This window comes from Penicillium macrosclerotiorum (genome assembly GCF_028827735.1).
Source record: "Penicillium macrosclerotiorum strain IBT 26536 chromosome Unknown utg000002l_segment0_segment0, whole genome shotgun sequence".
NCBI lineage: Eukaryota > Fungi > Ascomycota > Eurotiomycetes > Eurotiales > Aspergillaceae > Penicillium > Penicillium macrosclerotiorum.
Window position 1 is genome coordinate 3,400,806 of NW_026643082.1, and position 19,549 is coordinate 3,420,354.

The 19,549-nt window shown below is 45.6% G+C and overlaps 5 protein-coding genes across 5 annotated transcripts; 2 read left to right on the forward strand and 3 right to left on the reverse strand.

Moving 5' to 3' along the window:
- Positions 1-141: 141 nt before the first annotated feature.
- N7462_002372 (CAZyme family GH18) lies at positions 142-4,418 on the forward strand (the record flags this gene model as incomplete). Its single annotated transcript, XM_057074098.1, has 8 exons — positions 142-248; positions 314-427; positions 497-650; positions 818-3,184; positions 3,245-3,511; positions 3,576-3,824; positions 3,892-3,987; positions 4,053-4,418. 8 exons carry the CDS (start codon positions 142-144, stop codon positions 4,416-4,418), a joined length of 3,720 nt encoding a protein of 1,239 aa, XP_056937739.1.
- A 93-nt stretch (positions 4,419-4,511) lies between these two features.
- Positions 4,512-5,270, reverse strand: N7462_002373 (uncharacterized protein; the record flags this gene model as incomplete). The annotated part of the gene is made up of 1 exon (XM_057074099.1): positions 4,512-5,270. One exon carries the CDS (start codon positions 5,268-5,270, stop codon positions 4,512-4,514), a length of 759 nt encoding a protein of 252 aa, XP_056937740.1.
- A 1,282-nt stretch (positions 5,271-6,552) lies between these two features.
- N7462_002374 (beta-ketoacyl reductase) lies at positions 6,553-7,980 on the reverse strand (the record flags this gene model as incomplete). Its single annotated transcript, XM_057074100.1, has 4 exons — positions 6,553-7,164; positions 7,236-7,544; positions 7,602-7,636; positions 7,854-7,980. 4 exons carry the CDS (start codon positions 7,978-7,980, stop codon positions 6,553-6,555), a joined length of 1,083 nt encoding a protein of 360 aa, XP_056937741.1.
- A 292-nt stretch (positions 7,981-8,272) lies between these two features.
- On the forward strand, positions 8,273-10,221 carry N7462_002375 (NACHT nucleoside triphosphatase; the record flags this gene model as incomplete). The annotated part of the gene is made up of 3 exons (XM_057074101.1): positions 8,273-8,796; positions 8,925-9,082; positions 9,383-10,221. The coding sequence occupies 3 exons, from the start codon at positions 8,273-8,275 to the stop codon at positions 10,219-10,221; spliced, it is 1,521 nt and encodes a 506-aa protein (XP_056937742.1).
- Positions 10,222-17,902: 7,681 nt separating this feature from the next.
- Positions 17,903-19,336, reverse strand: N7462_002376 (DUF3500 domain-containing protein; the record flags this gene model as incomplete). Its single annotated transcript, XM_057074102.1, has 2 exons — positions 17,903-18,978; positions 19,117-19,336. The coding sequence occupies 2 exons, from the start codon at positions 19,334-19,336 to the stop codon at positions 17,903-17,905; spliced, it is 1,296 nt and encodes a 431-aa protein (XP_056937743.1).
- Positions 19,337-19,549: the final 213 nt, after the last annotated feature.

Below are 19,549 nucleotides of genomic sequence, written 5' to 3' on the forward strand. Positions count from 1 at the left end.
CTGTTTCAGGGAAAAAACGCCAAATAAAAATGAAATTGAGGAAGTAGGACCCTGAAGGGCTATAACTAGTTAGTTGTATAAAGGTTCTTGATTTGCCGGAATTTCAATATTGCTGAAAAGAGATTGTCCCACTAATTCAAAATGCGAGGCCATAACTTGGTTTGGCTTCTTGCTTTATTTTGTGTCTTCCTGGTCACCGTTCTGGCCGAGGACTGTAGTGCAGATAAGCCTTGTGCCACTGGTTGCTGGTAGGTTCTGAGTTTATGACCTAACAACGATTTACGTATGTGGTACCTATTGACAATTCATTCAGCTCAAAAGATGGATTCTGCGGAACAACACCTGAGCATTGCGGCGAAGGATGTCTCGCGAATTGTGACTATAAACTCGGATGCGACGCAAATAACCCCTGCGAAAAAGGATGCTGGTAAGATCGCCCACTATTGTGTTGATGTACCATAAGTTTAGAATTTCATCTTAACTCTCATATTTCAAGTAACTCTTTCGGATTCTGTGGCCATGGGCCAGACTTTTGCGGCAAGGATGTTTGTGTGAACAATTGTGATCGCAAATCGGAATGTGACCCCGGCTTCGGATCAAAGTGGGCAGAAAGCTCGACTTGCCCTTTGAACGTGTGCTGCTCGGAATTTGTAAGCAATGGAAGATTTCAACTCATTGGAAGTCATCAGAGAATTGATACTGATCGCTTTGAAAAATTAGGGATTCTGTGGAACGACTAAAGAATTTGTAAGTTATATCGATATCGTGGTCCTAACTATCATCCGCTACTATGTAAGCTAATATTGACTCTATATAGTGCGGAAACACAACCGTGAAACATAAGACCTGCTCAAAAGATCGATATCTGTCAAGAATAGTAGGCTACTATGAAGGATGGTCCACTCGGCGTCCCTGCCATAGGTTTTGGCCCGAGCAGATTCCACTTGGCGTGTACAGCCATATCAATTTCGCATTTGCCACGATCGATCCTGAGACCTACGAAGTTCTACCAGCCGACAATCGGGATAAAGATCTTTATAAGCGATTGACCGCCTTAAAGAAATATGATCCCAATGTGGAAATCCTAATCGCATTAGGTGGCTGGACCTTCAATGATCCTGGCTCTACCGCTACTGTCTTCTCCGACCTTGCTGCGTCTGAAACAAAGCAGAAGAAGTTCTTCAAATCTTTGACCAATTTCTTGTCAAACTACGATTTTGACGGTGTTGATCTAGACTGGGAGTATCCCGAAGCCACCGACCGCAGCGGACAGCCTGAAGACTATAAAAACTTCCCGACGTTTATGAAAAACCTGAAGAACGCCCTAGATGGAACAGGAGGGCGAAACACGCTTTCAATCACACTTCCCGCCTCCTATTGGTATCTTCAACACTTCGACTTGAAGAACCTTGCCAAACATGTCTCTTTCTTTAACATTATGTCCTATGACATGCATGGTACTTGGGATGAAGGAAATACATGGACAGGTGCATACCTCAATGCGCATACCAACCTTACCGAGATCAAACAAGGAATGGACCTTCTTTGGCGCAATGACGTGAAACCTGACCAGGTGGTGATGGGTCTTGCTTTTTACGGCCGTACGTACACCACAATTGGTGGTTGCGTCGAACCTGGATGCGAATATGCATCGGGAGGCCTCGCTGGAAAATGCAGCCATGAAACCGGCATCCTACTCAACAACGAAATTATGGACATCATCAACGAGAAGAATCTCAAACCTAAATTGTATAAGGAGGCAACCGTCAAGGTGGTCACTTGGGATGACCAGTGGGTTTCTATAGACGATAAAGAAACTCTGGGCCTGAAGGCGGATTTTGCTCGCGAGCAATGTCTCAGTGGCATAATGGTCTGGGCTATCAGCCACGACACTTCCACGGGTGACTTCTCCCGGGATTTGGCAAAGGTATCCAACAGACAAGTATCTATGCAATTCGACCAAATCGGCGATAACGATACCGTCATCGAGAGAACCGATCATAGCCAATGTCGCTGGACAGATTGTTCACAACCTTGTCCGGCTGGGTGGTCAATGATCGAGCGAGCAGATAAATGGAGGAAATACGACGGTGAGCCAATGATGGACTCCACTTATTGCGGTGGTCTCGGCTACGCTTCATTTTGCTGCCCACCAACATCTCCGCTTCCAAAGTGTGGCTGGTATGATTATGGCAAGGGAAAATGTACAGCTGGATGCCCTGACGGAATGCTTGAGATTGGCTCAATACTAGAGGGATGTGAATTTTCTGTGCCTCAGCAGTATCAGTCGGCTTGCTGCGCCTCCACAGATGACGATGGAAATGAATTGAAGAGCATGGCTCTATATAACACTTGCGAATGGTCTGATTGGCCCACTTGTCCATCCGGGTCGTGCTCCGGTACAATGGATACCGTACTGGTCAATTCGATGTGGGGTACCGGCGTTTCTATGTGCTACAAAGAGGGTCGCGACCTCTGTTGTGATACTTCGAAAAAGAACAAGAAATTTGAAAACTGTGACTGGCACGATGGCAGTGACCTGATCCACCCCGTTACCGACAACCGTTGCTGGAACGGCTGTCCCGAGGGTCAAATTCGGGTAGCATCGAACAGCGATGGTAAATGTTTATATAGCGGTGCGAGCTCATACTGCTGCGATGGCACCGACTACACGGAGACAGAGCATCTATCAGATGATTTGCAAAAATTCAAAGATGAGCTTGGCGATTGGCTTACGAACGCCAAATGTGAACTGCATCTGGCTAAAAGAAGTGGCGGTCTCGAAGTACGTGAGGATCTTTGTGAGATTGTCGCGAAGCATTCTCTAGTAGTCAAGCTAGCTGCAATTTTTGCTGGCTACTTGAATTTGAGTGGTAGAACAAGCCACTATAATCGACTCGCCAATATATGGAACATGGTCACTGATACATTTGAACATCTCAGTACCAAGTTCATGCTTCCATGGATAACATCCAATGATACATATCCAGAATTCTATCAACAGGGCTATGAGGTTACTGCAATGCACATTTTGCAATTGCCTGAAGGTTATGACAAGATGATTGCCAATTCCAAAGACACTATCTTCTGCACATTAGATTTGTGTGAATACGGAGATGGTATGTGTGATCGGGATGAGAGCGATTTGGACCTCAAACGCCGTCAGGCCGAGTGGACAGAAAAGGTAACCAATGGATGACTCCCTCAATTTCTCTAATATGCTGACAGATTTTTCACTTGCCAGAGAGACGTGCTTAGACTTTTGGGGAAACGAGCCAAAGCAAAGAAGGAAAGCGTTCAGTGCGAAGACGAAGATGGCACCAAAAGACAATCCAGTATACTCGGTTCGCATATCCTGGAGCAAGTGAGTGGCCCGCAACAGCTGTTCAAGTTAGAGAGGCCGTTGTTCTGGCGAATTCGGATAGTTGTACAAACACCGAAGTCGAGGAACATGAAGCTTCTACGGAGGAACGGGCGCCTGGAGAGAATAATAGCAATCCAGAAATCAACAGTAAGTATCAAATGGGGGACTGCTACGAAATTTCAATATTAACCAAGTATATGTCACAGCGGAGCATCTTATTGAGGTTAAAATGATGAGTCTGTTTATGCAATGGGCTGTTAAAGGCGGAAACTGTGGTATTGACTGCAATTTCTTTCTTGATTTCTTCACCCAGGATGTCATCGAAAACGCACCTCGCACACCAGGAAGCAGTCAAAATCTGAAGAAGCCAGCTGATCGTGTCATGGAACAATTTGGAAGCAAATCAAACAAGGAAGTATTCCGGATGCTCAAACAAAGTATCAATGCAATCAAAGGTGATGTAAGTCTGACTTCTGTCCATATAAACCGAAACCCATCATCATAAAATATTAATCAAACTATATTAGCTTTGGAGTTTGAATGAAGCTCCGGGAGCACCAGGCTCCTGGCCAGAGCGGGTTCAGGATGATAACCCGCGTGGGGCATTGAGTGTAATCCGAGAGGTATGTGGCAGCATGACATTAGCTAACTCAAAATGAGGCCTATCTCACTGACTATCAATCGCTAGACAATTTCGGTTTACAATTATCAGAACATGCCCAAAGTTCTGAAACGCTTCAAAATGGTTAATGATGGCATTCGTGCTGAGCTGCACCGCACTTCAAAGGCATACAAAGATCAGAAAGGAGTGGACATCGACCTTGTAGACTGTTGGGACCGCTTTTTCAAATCCAGGAAGAATCAAATGATAGAAACAGGCCGCAACTTTGTCAATGAAGCGATTGAGGGAATGCGCACCAGATGGACCCAAGATTCAGACGCCAGTGTTGAGTGGAACGACCGAGCTCGTGCGGTCCGCGATGCTCTTACAGAGCTGGAAGGCCACATTGGGGAGATTTACATGGATGATCTCGAGCTTGAGGAACTCAGTTGAATAGTTGATTTGGAGATTTTCAACAGCAAAGTATACAAATTTATTCAGTTTGTTCCAATGGAAATATGGATCGTACAAATGAATCATGGATCACTAGAGCGCAGCTTGGCTTTCAATTATGATACTCTGCCGCTCACGATACTCAGACTCCGTAACGATCGGGTGTCTTGGAATTTTGGGTTCTCGGAAGCGGGAATTGATATCGTAATCAGATGGACAGAGAAACACATCTTGTTCCTCAAGACGTGACGCATATCCATCTGTATAAATGACTTTCCCGGGCCTTTCCATTCCCCAGTCGCCCCATTGTTGTTCTCCGGTTTGGAGATCTTCACACATGAGAGCAAAGCAGACAATGTCCTTTAAGCAAACTCTCAATGATCCATCATAGAACTCCCCGGAGTCATTTTCAGGATCATTTGGGTCAAAGTCACAGTCGATCACATTAACGTATCCGACCAAAGCAGAGTCAGATTTATCATCTGGCTCTGAACTTGCTAAGATTGACCGGATAGAGCGGTCATCCAGAACAATGCAGTAGTCAAATCGAGGCCTCCCAATATGACGGTCGTAGCCCTGCCCCTCAACCCATTCAATATGTCGTTTACGAATGGTATCTATTGGGGCAAATTCTAGATTTGGATCCTCGACAATCACATTTCGATAGCCCTCCCAAACAAGCTCACGAATATTTGGCTGGGGTGCGAACTGATCCCCGAATCCTTCCTGAGTGTGAAATATTCGCCTGTGGCAATACCGATCAATCTTTTCGATCACGGCTGTCCAGTCCTGGTCAGATGTAGTTCTAAAGCTTGTGCGATAGATAACAAATCCCCACGGCCAACCTTCCATCGAAGCGTTAAATTGAAAAAATCGAGGCAAATGATGATGCCAACCCGATCTCCATCCCGGTTTTGCGCCGAATCGTTTGTTTCTCTCACGCGGAGATTCCTCGGGGGGAAATTCTGCTGATTGCCATGGTGTAGTCCACGAGTCGTGGTGGAAAAGGCCCGAGGTCATGCTTTCCTGTAGAACAATCCAGGGGATATTAAATGCGTCAGATAGCCAGGCGGATATGGTGCATCGCTTAAATATTGGTGACGGATGTCAGTGAGAGTTCGCTTATTGTCGTGTTGCCCTGGTGGCGGGTGAGTCACTACTGCTACTAGCCCTTGCTTGGCATTAGACACGATCCCACCCGAGTGTGCTGGACTGTAGTACAATGTAGACATTGGCAGAAGTGAGCAGTCCCCCGAAACAGAGCTATGAATTTCCTCCAATAGATGCCAAGATTTGCTTTTATTTAATACTGTCTAAAAATTACGTCAAAATTTTTTTTTGGGTTGTTTTTGGGTTTCTGGATTGAGTCTTCAGGCCTTCCACCTGTCGATGACTAGGCCGTAATACTTATTTACTGGTAGCCTATAAATAATTCAAGCCAATCTAGGTTTCCCTTGGTCCTGAGTCTTAGCTACGAGAATTTAATTATAGCCGAGGACACTCGACGAACTTATACAAGGTTGAAAATATGATTCGCTGGCTCAGAAATCGCCCGCCTACTGAACCGAGCTGTAATGATACACACAGATCAGCCAATGGATGAGCACAAGCATCGCTTAGTTTTCCAAGGATATTAGTACTTATAGATTCAATAGTTGCAAAAAAGAAACCAAAATTCTCGGACGGCATCAAGGTGTTGCTGTGCACCGTAAATTTACATGAAAGGTGGGGATGAAAATATTGGGCATCGCAAAAGTAGTATCACTTCAAAAGCAGTTTCCATTCATTGGTATTCATATACTAGTATGTATGCAAAGAGATGCAGATTCAAACTGAACTTAAAACAAAACGAAGAGGAAGAAATAAGAAGAAATAAACAAATGATGCTTGACCACATCACAAGCTCTGACCAATCGACAATCCACCTCAATTAAGCTTGCGATTTATTCGGAATGATCTCCGCCAACGCAATCAAAGGACCACTAGACAGCAGCTCCAAAACTTGAACATTTGCATTCGCCTCATGGGCAATCCAGTTGCGAATTTTAATCGCAACCAGAGAGTCTAGACCCAGCGAAGCAACAGTAATAGAAGGATTTATATCCTCAAGTGAGACAAAAAGGACCTGCGCCAGCTATGCCGCCAACGCCTCATAACAGATTTGCAGCGCCTCTTCCTTCGATGGGGCTTTTGCAAGCTGCGTGTTCAGCGGCACGGCAGGTCCACCACCAGCACCACCAGCAACTAACGTGCTTCGCCTAGCCTCGTACAGAATGCTGAACTTGGCGTTCTGCGCCCAGAAGTGGTCCAGCGTGCTGCCGAGCTCGAGACCCGTGATGCAGTGTTCGCCACAAGATTTTGTCAGATCTCCCGTGATGGCGGCAGCGAAGAGGGCTAGCACTTCGGCTTCGTCCATAGCGTCTGTGCCGATGTTCTTGAGAACATCTTGTTGACTCTTGCTGTCGACTTCGGCGAGGTAGCCGACGTCTCGGACAGCGGTGAGATCGATTGATGTTCCAGGCAGACCTTGCGAGCGACGGTATTCCATGAATTCATCTAGGAAGACGTTTGCTGCGGCGTAAGCTGCTTGAACCCTGTTACCGATTGTACCGGCCACGGATGAGAGAGCCATGAAGAAGTCAAGTGTGGAGTCAGAGAGCATGTCGTGCAGATTCCAGGCTCCTTCTACCTTGCTATCGGCGACGGCTTGGAAGTCTTCTAGAGTCATCTTCTGGAAAAGAATATCCTGTGGCAGCGTGTTAGTAGTGTTTTGATGAAACAAAATGAGTTGGTCAATGGGTCACTTACTCAAAGAACTGTTGCACCGTGAACGACACCCCGCACTGGGGGAAGATCTTTCATGTTGTTCTTGACTAGATTTTCCACAGAAGCACGGTTGCTCATATCGCAGGCCTTGATGGTGATGTGTGTACCATCAACGGCCAATTCATCAATCAGCTCTTGCACGTTATCATTGACAGATGCGCTTCGTGAAACAAGCACGATGTTTCTGGCACCTCTGGCGGACATCCACTTAGCCATGCTTCGACCAAGACCTCCAGTACCACCAATAAGAATATAAGATCCATCTCCCTTGAGAACATGGCCAGTCTTTAATGTGACAGCCTGCAAAACATGTGTTAGTAATTGCAACTATCGTAACAAGTTTAAGAGTTCACTTACCTTGACATGATCTCCGGGGTAGGGAACAACGACAACTCGTGGAGAATATTAGCGTCATTGTCCTTTGCAGCATCATAGTAATATCTCCTCGTAGAATTGAACGAGGCTTCAACCTGGCGACGACCTCAGGGTCCTGAGCCCAGTAAATCGCAGGGTACAGCTCTCTTCATTGCCTCTGAAAGGGGCCGCTAATAAGCTCTGATTCACGAGGACGTTTCGCTCAAGGAATTAGTGGTATCGGGGAAGCAGTACCAAAGGAGTAGGCATATGACGCCTTGTGTAATACGTGGTTCGCGCCCCCACCCCCAACCTGCCAGTGAGAAGGGAAGTGGTCCCTGATCACCACGGACCGTGCCGGTTTCTGGTAGCCACTTGGCATGATAGTTTTGAAGAAGAGCCTCTAATGATCTGTTTGTGAAGGGGATTTAGGAAAATGGCTCGATTGATATTCCAGACTGACTATTTCGCTGAATCTGATCGTTCTAATCTTTACCCCCCACACGGGACCGACTGAAGGCCCCTGCGGCCAATCTATTAATCTACAGCTAGATAGTCCCATACGACAATTGACACGGTTGCGCCCTTTTGACTGACGGTGAGGAACAATATTCTGCAGTTAGGTGTCTCCTTCATCTAACCTCATCTGGCGGCCTCGTGCTCCCCTCTGCGCCATGGCATCCCTCAAAATTCTCGACAGCCCCCCCTCCTATACGATCGCCTGGATTGCTGCCCTTCCTATCGAGCGGGCCGCTGCAGAAGCAATGCTCGATGAGGAACATGCTGCTCCAACCGGCCTCGCCAGACACCAAACCGACACGAAAGTTTATAAGTGGGGTCGCGTAGGAGAACACAACATTGTTATTGCCGCTCTCGCCTCCGGTGTCTATAGAACTACCTCTGCTGCTATCACAGCCTCGAGCCTTCTTGCCTCTCTGCCATCTATCCGTACTGGTCGCTTGGTTGCCCTAGGCGGCGGTGTCTCTTGTCCGGACAGGGGTCATGATATACGGCTTGGTGACATTGTCCTGAGCCAGCTATATGGGACTATAGGCAGTGTCTGCCAGTATTACTTGATTAAGGCCAAGTTGAGTGATAAGTGTGACCGTAAAGGATTCCTTGGATGTCCTCCAACAGTCCTCCTGAATGCGCTTGCCAGCATTCAGGACTATCACGAGCGGAAAGACTCCGACGTTCCGTTCCTTCTTCAAGTGATGCTGGAGAATAACCCAAAGATGGAAAGAGAACCAAGAAAAATCCCAGCTATGCTCACTAGGGCTTTGATAATGGCCGCCTCTTTAAAGCTTCATATGACTAAATTTTTAGCCCGGATTGTCAGAGATGTGACATATCTGATGATATTCAACGTGATCCCAGAGAGACTACCAACCCTGATATCCATTACGGGACCCTTGCATCTGGCAACAAACTTGTTAAAGATGCTGCTACCCGCGAACGTATTGTCACTGACCTCGGTGGCGATTGTATCTGCTTTGATATAGAAGCGGCCGGCCTGATGAATCAATTTCCCTGTCTTGTGATCCGAGGGATCTGCGACTATGCCGATTCTCATAAGAATAATCGATAGCAATGCTATCCCTCCGCAACTGCTGCTGCCTATGCCAAGGAGTTTTAGCGTTGTGCCGGTTACGGAGGTCCAAGAGACTAAGAGAGCATTAGATATGCTCCATTTGGGTTAGTTCTTATCTTGTTTACTAGGTAGACTAGCAAATACACAAGACCAAATCAAATCTGAAATTCGTATACGTTCTGACTATGAGTAGTTCAATACGAGGTTGACGGCGTGCCGCAGACGACAATTGCAACAAAGGCTGCAACTGATTTTATCAGGTCTGGCCAGCATACTGATAAGATCAAGCATTGGCTTAGTCCCCCAGATTCAGCTACAAACGCCAACCATGCAAGGACACTTTGCCATGAAGGCACAGGTGCTTGGCTTCTGGAAAGCGCTGTCTTCCAATCATGGCATTTAGGGTCGCATCAGCATGTGTGGCTCTACGGACTCGCTGGATGTGGTAAGACTGTTCTCAGTGTGACTGTGCTTGATCATCTCGCGGACAGAAACGATGCCCTTATCCTCAACTTCTTCTTTGACTTTAACGACATTACAAAGCAGAGCTTGGATTGCATGCTGCGGTCGTTTGATTTTCAACTTTATCTAGATAGGACTAGTTTTGCAATTCACCTTGATGCTTTATCTGAAGCTCACCAGGGTGGCCGTAATCAACCTGAGACGAAGGTGCTCTCAAAGACTGTTTTCAGGATGCTCACAACCCAGAGGAAGACCTTTATTGTTCTGGACGCCTTAGATGAGTCAAAAAAAAGGGATAGTGTCCTCCAGTGGATCAAGGACATAGACTCCCAGCCAGAAATAGACCATGTCAAGCTGTTTTATGCCAGTCGACCTGAGCCCGAATTTCTGCGACACATTCCCCCACTGATAAGAAAGCAAAATTGTCTAACCTTTGATATTCAGACTGTCGACTCTGATATCCGATTGTGGGTCACAGCACTACTTTCTCAAAGGCATAACTTCACAGAGAAGTCCTTATCTCAGGATCTTCTCAGATCCGGAGCATCCCGATCGAATGGAAGCGGATGAAAGCGGAAACATCCGAGGAGATGTAGTCAGCTCCTTGATCTACAGATCGAGTATTTGATACGCCAATGCACATGCAACATCCGGATTATCAGCTGCTGGAAAATGGAGAGATATACACACTGGGATTTTGTCAGCTAAGGAGGTCAAGGTCACTGTCACTCGACGATCGATGATCTGGTCTCGCATCATCTGGAGGAAAAAGTAATCATTCAATATCTTGTGTTCGTCCTTGACAAAAATATTGACATAGTAGAAAGACATAATGTCATTGGGTTTGTCTTCAACGGTCTTTTAGGAAGCGCCCGGATGGATCCTGGGACTTACCTTGAAAGCTATTTGGGAAACCTGATGGATTAATAATGAAGATATTTTTGACGGAGCAGATTGAGGAGAGGAGCTATTCAAATAGTGTTTGCTTCTTGGCCTAAGAAGGAGGGGATCTGTGGAATTCTCGAGTGGATGTCTTTGTATTTCTTTTGACCTTTGTTCGAGGATTCTCTTGACTTCAGCTGCTACAAAGACGCCCTGGCCCATACAATGTCACTAAATAATGCCGCGCTACAGAACCTTCAAAGTTATATTTAGACGAGCGAAAAAGCCTCTACTCTATGAAAACAAATTTTGCTTTTTTTTTAGGAAGACTTGGTCTTGCCACTTCGCGGCACCATATATATCAGACCAGAATGAAGCTTCTCTACATCCTCCTCCTCCTCCTTCTACAGCTTCCTCTAATACTTTTTCTTCTCGACATTCTCACCATTGCTTTCAATAAGTAGTTGAGACATATACACCAGCTTTCTTTATCTCTGATCTAGATAGCCAAGACCAGCTTGTATAAATCGTAGGTATGAAGGCAGGAAGGAGGCAACAGGCCTTTAATGTATATCCCTCTTGGACTGTCGACATGATATTGCAATGCTGCAGATTGTTGTCAAAAAAAGATCGTTGTTACTGTTCGCGGTAGTCTTCGGTCTCTGATTGATTGGGTTTTCCTGGTGACCCAAGGACATCCTCACTCGCAGGATGCTCGCTATACATAGCAACAGGCGAAAAAAGGAAAAGCGAAAACTAAAAAATTTACATACAACAGCAGGGATTCGCTGGTGGTCACCCACCCAACTACTAACCTGCCGGCGTGTGGCTTAAGTACGGCTGAGCGGACGGGAAGCCCTGTTCTCCACACCCTGTGGTCGTATGTGCTCATTGACACCCTGAGAATACTTATATTTTCCATGGCTCAAGTAACTTCAACTACAATAAATCCATAGAGCACCACGCTAGTTTCGTACAACTGAAAGTGAGCGGAGCGAGTGCGCAATAGACGGGGTGAGAATCCGGGTGATGGTGGGTGATTTTTACCCTCCGACGCGCGACCACCGCACTGATCCTCTCACACCTTGCTCAGATGTAGCATTTTGGTTCACTTTGATTTAACCGAAACCTTGGTCTCCTGGCACTTGCATATACCATCGAATCCCAATCCAGGATTGGGATTATCAACGGCGAGGCTGACTTCAATATTCACTAACGGACCGAAAACCCACAACACAGAATGGCCCAAAACCTTCGTCCTGCTTGCTATACAGGTAGATAGCTGTATGTGTAGTATATTCCCTTGTATTATAGACGAATGACAAGTGCCATTAATCAGCCACGAATTTCTCTAATTGGTCTCTTCTGACAGTACTTAGATACTCCAATTTTATAATTCTGAAGAGGGGAGGGGCTGCATAGGCTAACATCCACTTCAAGTCAACTACCGAACCTGTTGCCTGAATAGCGGCCGACATGTCCCTGACACGGGCAAGTCCATTGACTGGAACAGTGAACTGATTTGGAAAACGCGGTTGTAATTCGAATTTCAATGGGACGGACTCGAGGATGAGCTTCCAGGAATATTTCAAACCCTATGCGCTTCCATTCGGTACAATTTTGGGGCTTTGAAATTCCATTTAATAGATAAGCGTGCTGTGTTTGAAAGCGATGAGCTCAGCTAACGTAACCTTGTAGTCCATGGATTTTCCTCTTAAGTAGTTGAAAGCCTTAACCATCGACTGCGGGAAGTCAATTTTCAATACGAAAATTCGCAAAGATTTAACGTCAGAAATCCGGTACGCCACTGTACACAGCTTCAATGTGTCATTCTTCATACTAATCATCAGTAGAAGCATTCGTGCCAAGACTCTGCAGTCTAATGAGGCGTCGTTCATAGTGCAAGAGATGATTTCTGCTTACCGAGCTGCATTTACAACTCAAGGCAAGTCAAACAAGGCTTCAGACAGAATGAACGAAATGAAGTAATAACTCCAACGGCGAGAAGGCCCTGACAAGGCCAAAGCTCAGCGCGACATAGTTCAAGGCCGGATTGAGAGTGGAATGCTTTTCCCCAACATCATCCGTGCAGTTTCAAATAGCATGAGAGATATATCCCGAAGATCTTTTGATGAAATGGCAAATATCACTGGAGAGGTATTCAAGCACATTGAGTGTGATATTTGTACAGTCTTCTAGGTGGGAAGGGGCCAAAGTTCAGCTAAGGAACTTTTTGCTAAGCTATCGACAAACTCAAGAGCCGTTGGCTTGCGGAATATACGCGATTGTTGGAGTTGGCAACTTTGCCAAATTCTATCGTCTTAGAAACAGCTCTGATGACCTTGAGGAATTCGAGGTCAATTTGACAGCCTTGAATATTGACAGAGACCCAAATCAAGTTCAGGCCATACTTGTTTTGATGAAGAACGAAATTGAGTATGTATTATGAAGCGTGCGAAGCCGATTTTATTATTATTGTTATTCAAATCATTATAATACGCTAGAGCTTAGGATTGAGTCCTCCATGGCGTCCATTTAGGTAGCTTCTTTTCCAGATAGTTTCATCTATTATCTTCTTCTCTCCTTTGTGTGCGAATATAGCCTCTAGTATATTGGTTACTTTATACTAGAGGAATTCTTTTTACTTTCGTTTTTTAAGAACATATTCAGATCTTTCATAATTTCCTCAACATGATTTCTCTATTAATTTTTTGAAACGATATGAAACATTATAGATTATTGGTCATTCCTATACATTGAATATATGGAAGCCGTTACTAGACTCGTTTAGTCATAACAAATCGTTATCCTCGAGAAAGATATTGTAAAGTCAAATCATATTGATTATCACTAACAGAACTATAAAGTCATAGGTAATGTCTAATCGATTGATTTGATCTGAAAATAAAGGAAATTTGATCTTAACCTTCGGATTAGCTTTCTCTTCTGAATCATAGGTAGATTCTTTCTTTCAACATATATCGAGCTCGGAAAAAGCAAAGATATAAACTTGGTTTTAAAATCACAAATAAAAACCCTATATTGTCAGGCGTGTCTGTATTGAGGTCTCACCCTGATCATATATCGATAATTTTCACCTGGAGTTTCCAGGCTTGTATTGATGGAATTTATAGCTTTTATCTTCTCTTTTTCGTGAAGAAATCGGACTTTTCTATTAATCAACAATCAAAGTTAGACGAAGGTCATTATTGTTTATTTTTAGAGGCATCAAAATGACAAAAAACTACTTTGTCACCAATAAGGAAACAGATTCCTAATCAAATTAAGATTGTAAAATTAATCATACACTCTCATATCTAACGCGTGGAATTAATGAAGAGATACATGAATTTGATTTTTACTTGTTGCTTGGACTTCCAATAGTTGTATATATGCAGTTTTCCACCTGAAATTAGGTTTGTGTTACAATAAGCATGTTCTCTGTCGATTTTAAATCTCCAATTATAGTGTCATTCTATTAAAAACGATACCAGGATACTAAAGAAAGTAGGTGTTTTCATGGAGAATATTGACTGAAGCAAAAGAAGCTATTCAGATACAGGAAGCCTGCGGCATTTGTAATTGCAGCCTCTGGCTTCAGGATTAGGACCGACCTCAGGCTTGTAACATGGAGTTCGTAAGATCACCGAGATCTATTAGATTTCAGTACTTACGAGAAGTGAATTTGCAATTATTGTTGCAATTACTTTCTGAACAGCTTTTAGCATTTTCTAGATTAAGCTTTTTAATCTAACTTGGAGACCTTTCATACTTACGATATGAATTCGAAAATGATAAATTAATTACGCCCGACGGCAATATCTTTCAAGACGGGCTAGTGGCGTCGACCAAGAAAGTAGTAGTAGGAAATCTAAGGCTTGTTTAGTTCGAAGAGTCGTGTAGAGTAGATGTGGCTTATTCATCGCATGACGTGGGAGCTGATGATGCAACGCTGATGGGCATACCTGGCCGTTGGCATGATAATTTCACTTTTTCCGCAACTTTGAAATGTCGAAATCCAAAATACGACCCGTCCAACTATCTGAAGATTTCTTTGCTTCTTTTTTTCCCTCGAAGACAAGGCTTGTGTCTTTCTCGTCTGTCAACAACTATCATTCAAAATGCAGGTTCCCCCGCAATGCTGTGCATTGTGTGCACGGCAGAATCCAATAGACGATTTGGAGAATAGTCAGTATATCTTATCACAGATATTGAAACCACAGCTGATGATACCAGTCCAAACATTTGGACCACTAGAGTCTACAGTCACCCTCGGTATGTTTGATGATATTATTCAGACAGGTTATCTTAGTTGACCTCAGTAATGCAGAGAGCGAGTTTTTCGTTCATGATTTCTGCTGGAAAAGGCTACTAAAGCATTTTAAAAGGCCACTAAATTTTGATAAATTGATTGAAGTACTACAAGAGACACCTACGCCAAATTACAGAGAAAGTAACAAGATCTCACCAACCCTCTCAGCATGTTGGCTTTCACCCGTTTGACACATACTTCCAGGTTGCAAGGCAAGAAACCGCATATCGGGAATCAAATCGTTGAAAGATATAGAGATGGAAAGGCTTCTCCGTCCGCGTAGAAGCCAAGCTTGCATTCCAAGCTTGAGAAAACACTGCGGGAAGGTCGATTCCCAAAAGGAGTCTCAAGATTGTTTCCAGGTCCTTCCGCTGGAAATTCGATTCAACATCGCTCAATACATATCCCCCCTTGATTTCTTCAGTCTCAGACTTTCATCTAAAGCCATAGTCACATTATTTGAGAGCCCGCAATTTTGGAGAACGAGATTTTCTCAGGATGGAGAACAAGGCTATTTCAGTTATCTGGAAGAGGAGAACTTTCGAGACTGGAGACTCTTATATCGGTATACTCAATCATCAAAGTTCGAATGGCCGCTTATATTAAATGACTGGAAAAGACAATGGCTTGTGAATGAGAATTTACGAGATCGATATATGATGCTTGAAGATCCAAACTGTCCTTTGACGTACAGCAGCTCACCACTAGAAGTTGAAGCTCCCGATGGGAGTTTTCGCTGGGAAATAATTCAGCCATATTGCATGGTGCACAAAAGGGAGCATCTGCAATCTGATGATCATTTCCATATCATATCTCTGCCTAAATCCAAATTTAGTGCGCTTCAATGTGGTAGATGTGGACGGCAAGGGTGTATTACAAAAACACATACAATTCGGGTCTCTTATCCGATTTTGAAAATTGCGGTTTCTGTTCTTGTCGAGGATAAACGGACATATATATCTGGTTTCGATTTGATCCATGGACAAAATATCTTTGATACACAATTCGGCTACAGAATCCCTGGAAAACAAGTGACATTAGATCTTCATGGTCAAATTTTGCAGGGATTCCAGGTCACGAAGAGGGGCCCCGCCATTATCGCCATTCGCCCATTGATAGATACCGGCGAAGATGGCTTTTACAGTTGGGTTGGTGATCCGGGACATGGAATTAAGTATAGCGTGTATCTGGGTTTAAATGAAGATATCGCAGCCATTTTGGGGGATTTTCAGGTGAGCTTATGACTTCGTTTTTGCTCTTCAAAAAGGAAAAAAGCGCATATATGAGTTTTTCGAAGCTGACAAGTATTGACACCTAGGATCGTAAATTGGTAGGACTTGCAGTACGCTCAAGATCCAAATCCAATATCGGCCACTCGTAATATAATGATATTCTCTCCCTATACTAAAGCCTTTAGCCGCTGGGATGCATACAAGAATCGGATATTTTTCTTATGACTGGTGTTTTTTTGGTCTGGATGATTGCTTGTTCTGTTCAGTACTCACATTTACTTTTGCTAATTTCCGTGGATTGCTTGACTACCTTCTTCTATCTTCCTCTTGGATGCCCAAGAAAGATTGATAAACTCCAGACAGTCGAATGTATGCGCGTTTCACTCATATTCCCCTTGTTCCGTAAAGAAAACAGAAAGAAGCATCTCGAGCGATAATACATGGCCACGTAGTTGTCCCTTCTGACCCAATCCCGGACATTGACAAGACCGTTTACGCTCATGCCAGCGGTCATTTCATAGTCCGCCAGGGTCATAGAGCCGACACTATTCCCATTGTGGAATGCGTGGCTTACTTGGCTCGAATCCTTATTCGTGCCTATGGGTCCTAGATCTGGCATGGCCTCCTGTGCCACGTAAGTCGGTCCAGTAACGCGTGGGGGAAATCCGGGGCGATTAAATCCGGGGCGATACTAATAGCGGAAACCTGAGGTATATGCGCTCGGTGTAGCTTTACTAGCTCTCTTGGCATGACGGGTGCGACAGCTAAGACAGACTGATGCTAGGGAGATCGCTCTTCCAACCACCCCTCCGTGACACCGGGCCGCCTGCGTGTCCATTCTCGATATAGTCTCGTGAACCTCTTCCCTAAGTAGCGATCTACCAAGATTACGTCTGATATTACGAATTATAGAGCTCAAATAGAATCAATTTTGCTTTCCTTACTAAAGGTTAGTAGGGGGTGAATGGGCTAAATAGTAGGGCGGCAAGGGCAGTTTCCTCGACGAATAAAAAAGACTAGGAACATACAGGACAACAGCAGGAATTCGCATATGATCACCGATCTTCTCAAATGAGATAATGCTTTGAATGCGGAGGGAGCTGTGGACGGGATGCTGCGTGATGCATCATGATGGAACTTGGCATGGACATCTTCAGTTGAGTGGTAACCCAACTTGTTACCCCGTGACATATGTGACTTGCTAGGAAGTGCTCTGTACAATTGTGAAGTTGGACTTGAGACTTTTGTGGTGAATGGGAAGGACAAATCATGATATTGTAATAGAGAGCTGTGTATTGGCAGCAGGACAGTTCACAAAAGCCTATCTTTTTATCTAGCCCTCTTGGAGCAGGCTTCATTGTTTCTCGGTGGAAGTATTACTACCGAGAGCAGTAATATTTCGCTGCGTCGGGCGGGCTGTTGGGATTACCTATAGTTAGTCAGCCACTACCTGATATTCTGTAGCAGCTGCGTCTTTACGTATTACAATGGACATCTTTGACATCTTCCACCTTACTTTTTGTAACAGAAATTGAATCATATCATATCTTCATTGTTCGAGATTGAGACCTTTATATAGCAAAGTCAGACCGGTATAACAACAGCCAGCAACGGTTGTCAAAAAAACATCGTGAGAAGTAGGGGGATAGGTAACAGAAAAACCTCCTCTCATGCTCACATAACACAGCAAACCCCAAACGCGCAGGTAAATAGACAACAGAAATGCTTCATCAGGATTCATCACACACAGTAATACATGCCAGTTGATGTTTAGTTCTTTTTTCTTGTTCTTTTTCTCTTCGTGCCATGACAGGTCAAGCTACACCTACCAAACAATCTCTTTTCCATTCAGACCCTCAATAGCTGGGATCTGAGCCCGCAGCGCATGTCCATAGTCGCCAGCGTTAGGAGTGCGCAGGAGTGTGTGGATATGGAACTTCTTGGGCTCCTCGTTGTTCAGGAACACACCTGAGTGGTGGTCGAACTCGACCAGGATGACGGGGCTCTGGATGCGGTAGTAGAACGGATCCTCGTCGCCGAATCCGCCAATCCAGCAGAAGTATGTCTCCGACTCGAACCGCCGCACCTGCTCCAACTTCATGGCCCGTGCCTTCGCGGGCAGATAGAGCAAGTACTGCTCCAGGATGCCGTACATCAGGGTTTTCTGCGCCTCGCTGAACGTCGACGCCAGAATGCCCTCGTTCGGCACCTCTCGGTTGTCACGGTAAGCACCGCACAGGTGCCGCTGATCGTCTTTGTTCCAGCGGCCCGGCGGCATGGCCGGGTCCTTCATCTGTGCGAAGACGCGCGCGCTAGTCTGCAGCTCCGCCGACAGTGACTGCATCAGCTCCAGGCCTAGCTTTTCTTCAACCTGCATGATGCGCGTGCCAGCATAGGGCCCGGCATCAATCTCGTTCGGCTCAGCGCCAGTGAACCACGGTGAAGCGATGATCTGGCCCTTGTAAAGGAAGATGTTCAGGCAAAGGTGGTGGCCGTAGAAGGACCAGCCCCAGGGCCGGGTGGTGGATGGCCGGCCGAAGAGCGCGAAGTTGTAGGAGAACTCGTTCATGACGCGCGGCGATTTGACTAGCTCGCCGAGGAAGTGGTTGATACGCATGGCTTTGACGGCCTTGTCGTAGCCCTCTGGCGACAGGGTTGCCTTCAGGATGTTCATCACGGCGTCGCGGATCTGCGTGGATACCTCGTCGAGGCGGACGCCCTTGTGGCTCAGAAGGAACTCCGGGTTCGACCAGGTGCGCCACTGGGGTGAGTCAATATGATAGCAGACAGCCTCCTTCTGCTTGTCGTCTAGCAGGCCCAGCATGGTCTGGGTGGTGTCCACGATCTGTTGGATGGGAACGTCTTCATCCTGGAGTGTGAAAAGATCCGGACGGACCTTGCCTGATGGTCCAATGTATTAGCATAGAGGTCTCAGACAGAATTGAAAAAGGAAGAACGGTCAACGCAATCCCCACTCTCAAGACTAGGTAGTCCTCGTGAGGCGGATGCGCTGGGAGATTGTATAATCGGGGCTCGTACCATCAGTGGTGACGCCTTTGAACGGCTCCTGCAACAGTTCCAGCCAGTGCATATACAGAGCGTGTAGCCACGGGGGCTGCTTGCCGGTCTTGAAGGCATGCGCATACTCATGCGCATCCTGGGTGCACATCACCTCGAAGCGCGGGATGTTGAGGTCGGGAAGATACTGGCGGTACTCGCCCGTGGGCTTTCCCAGCTCGTTCGCATTGGTCGTCGTCATGATGAAAAAGTGAAGGACCCGCGCAGCAGAAATCCAAGCAGCAATGGAGGGAAGTTGACGAAGCGCGGAGGGGTCGGGAGTCCCCAAGAATATTATAGTCCGCGGCGTTGGCCACAACCCCACAGATTCGGAAGGCGGCGTCCCCACGCGCGGCGTGGGGATTGTGGGTTAGATCTTACCCGGCGGTGGTTTGCACTGGTTTGGCCGCCGTTT